Source organism: Daucus carota, chromosome 1 (genome assembly GCF_001625215.2).
Source record: "Daucus carota subsp. sativus chromosome 1, DH1 v3.0, whole genome shotgun sequence".
Lineage (NCBI taxonomy): Eukaryota > Viridiplantae > Streptophyta > Magnoliopsida > Apiales > Apiaceae > Daucus > Daucus carota.
In genome coordinates this window covers 318,729-321,228 of record NC_030381.2, presented here as the reverse complement: position 1 = coordinate 321,228, position 2,500 = coordinate 318,729, and the positions used below count along the sequence as shown (strand labels likewise).

The following is a 2,500-nucleotide window of genomic DNA, read 5'->3' as shown; positions in this document are numbered from 1 at the left end:
TTTTAGAAAATATATTTTATTACCTTCATTGATAATAGTTAAAAATATTGGGCGTATTTTATTATCTCAACCCCCCGAATGGACTGAGGACTTCGATGAGTGGAATAGAGAAAAGCATATTATATGTACCTATAATGGTGTTCAAGTATCAGAATTCGAACTTCCCAAAAATTGGTTTAAAGATGGTATTCAGATAAAAATAGTATTTCCTTTTTATTTGAAACCTTGGCACAGATCCAAATTGAGGACCTCTTTTTCTTCTTATAAAGATCTAAAGAAAGAAGAACAACCAAAATTTTATTTTTTAACGGCTTGGGGAGCGCAAACTACCCTTAACTTTGGTTCTATCCCTCCAAAACCTTCCTTTTTTAAGCCTATTTTAAAAGAACTTAAAAAAAAAATGCAAAAAACGAAAAACAACAATTTAAAAGTTCTAAGAGTTTTAAAAGAAAGAACAAAAGATTTTCTACAAGATTCAAAAGAACCAAAAGAGGTGATTATTAAAAACGTTTTATTTCTGTTTATAAAAAGAATAAAAAAAGAACTCTTCAAAATACATCCAACTCGATTATTTATATTGAAAAAGGTGTATGAATCCGGCGAAACTAATAAAAAAAAAGATTATATAATTAGGAATCACCAAATTCACGACTCGTTTATAAAAATTAAATCTACAGATAATAAAAATGATTCACTGAGAGATAAAAAAATTAAAAATCTGACTGATAGAACAAGCACGATAAGAACGAAAACAAAGGGTCTTATGAAAGAAAAAAACAGTAACGCCAAGAAAAGAGGTAGTCCTAACAAAACAAGTTTTAATAGAAAAAACAAATCACCAAATATTCTTTTAAAAATCTTAAAAATAAAAAGAAGAAGCACTCGATTAATCTATAAATTCTATTTGTTTATAACAATTTTCATTAAAAGAATATACATCGATATCTTTGTATGTATTATTCATATTGCCAGAATTTCTACACAACTCCTTCTTGAATCAATAAATTTTTGTTTTGATAAATACATTTACATTTACAATAATAAAACAAATAAAACAAACTACAATAATAAAACAAACCAAGAAATTAAAAAAAAAAAAGAAATTAATTTTATTTCGACTATAAAAAGTGCACTTTACAATATCCAAAATAGTAAGAGGAATTCACGTCTTTTTTTTGACTTATCCTCTTTATCACAAGCATATGTATTTTACAAATTATCACAAACCCCAATTATTCATTTTTATAAGTTAAGAGATATTTTTGAGTATAATGGAACTCCTTTTTTTCTTAAGACTGCAATGAAAAATTATTTTTTAACACAAGGAATATTTCATTCCGAATTAAGACATACTAAACTTTCAAGTTATGAAACGAATCAATGGAAAAGCTGGTTAAGAGGTCATTATCAATACAATTTATCTCAGATTAGGTGGTCTGGATTAATACCAAAAAAATGGCGAACTACAATAAATGAAGGTGGTATGACCCCAAATAAAGATTTAACAAAATGCAATTCGTATGAAAAAGACCGATTACTTTATCACAAAAAACAAAAGGATTTTAAAGTATATCCATTACCAAACCAAAAAGATAATTTTCTAAAATACTATATATATGATCTTTTTTCATATAAATCTATTAATTCTGAAATTAAGAAATCCTCATATATTTTTTTTGGATCACCATCCGAATTAAAAAACAACCAAAAAATTGCTTTTAATTACAACAAGAAAAAACAAAATTTATCTGAAAACCTGGAGGAAATTCCTATCAATCATTATCTAGAAACGGGTGATATTATGTATATGAAAAAAAATCCGGACAGAAAATATTTTGATTGGACAATTTTAAATTTTTTTATAAGACAAAAAATAGATATTGAGGCCTGGACCAAAATGGATTATAACAGTAATATAAATACTAAGCTTGGAAATACGAATTACCATAAAATTTATAAAATGGATAAAAACGCTATTTTATCTCTGACGATTCATCAAGATTTAGAAAGAAATCCAATCAATGACAAGAAAATTTTTTTTGATTGGATGGAAATGAATGAAGAAATCCTAAACCCAATATCGACAAATCTGAAACTTACGTTCTTCCCAGAATTTGTGCCACTTTACAATGTATACAAAACAAAACCATGGATTATACCAAGCAAATTACTTCTTTTCAATTTAAATAAAAAGAAAAACATCAATGAGAATAAAAAATTCCACTTTTTTAGACCATCGAATGAAAAAATATATTATGAATTAATGAATCGAAATCAAGAAGAAAAAAAAACCGCAGGCCGAAGAGGCCTTAGATCATATGCACAAAACCAAGATAAAATGAAAAAAAAATATAAGATCCGGAATAAGATGAGACGAGAAATAATTTTCTTACGGAAACACTATTTGCTTTTTCAATGGATAATAGACGATGGTTTAATTCCGAAGTTAACTGAAAGAATGATCAATAATATCAAGATATATTGTTACTTGCTTGGACTG

General features: G+C 26.5%; 2 protein-coding genes across 2 annotated transcripts in view; one reads left to right on the top strand and one right to left on the bottom strand.

Moving 5' to 3' along the window:
- The window catches only part of LOC135150683 (protein TIC 214-like), a 32,316-nt gene that overhangs the window by 13,748 nt on the left and 16,068 nt on the right, over positions 1-2,500 (bottom strand). The window contains exon 1 of the mRNA XM_064087533.1: positions 1-2,500. This exon is cut by the window's left edge and continues 13,748 nt beyond it; it is cut by the window's right edge and continues 16,068 nt beyond it. The gene's annotated coding sequence lies outside the window, so the exon portion shown is untranslated.
- Positions 1-2,500, top strand: part of LOC135150667 (protein TIC 214) — a 5,592-nt gene that overhangs the window by 2,342 nt on the left and 750 nt on the right. The window contains exon 1 of the mRNA XM_064087499.1: positions 1-2,500. This exon is cut by the window's left edge and continues 2,342 nt beyond it; it is cut by the window's right edge and continues 750 nt beyond it. Coding sequence (XP_063943569.1) covers positions 1-2,500 — 2,500 coding nt within the window.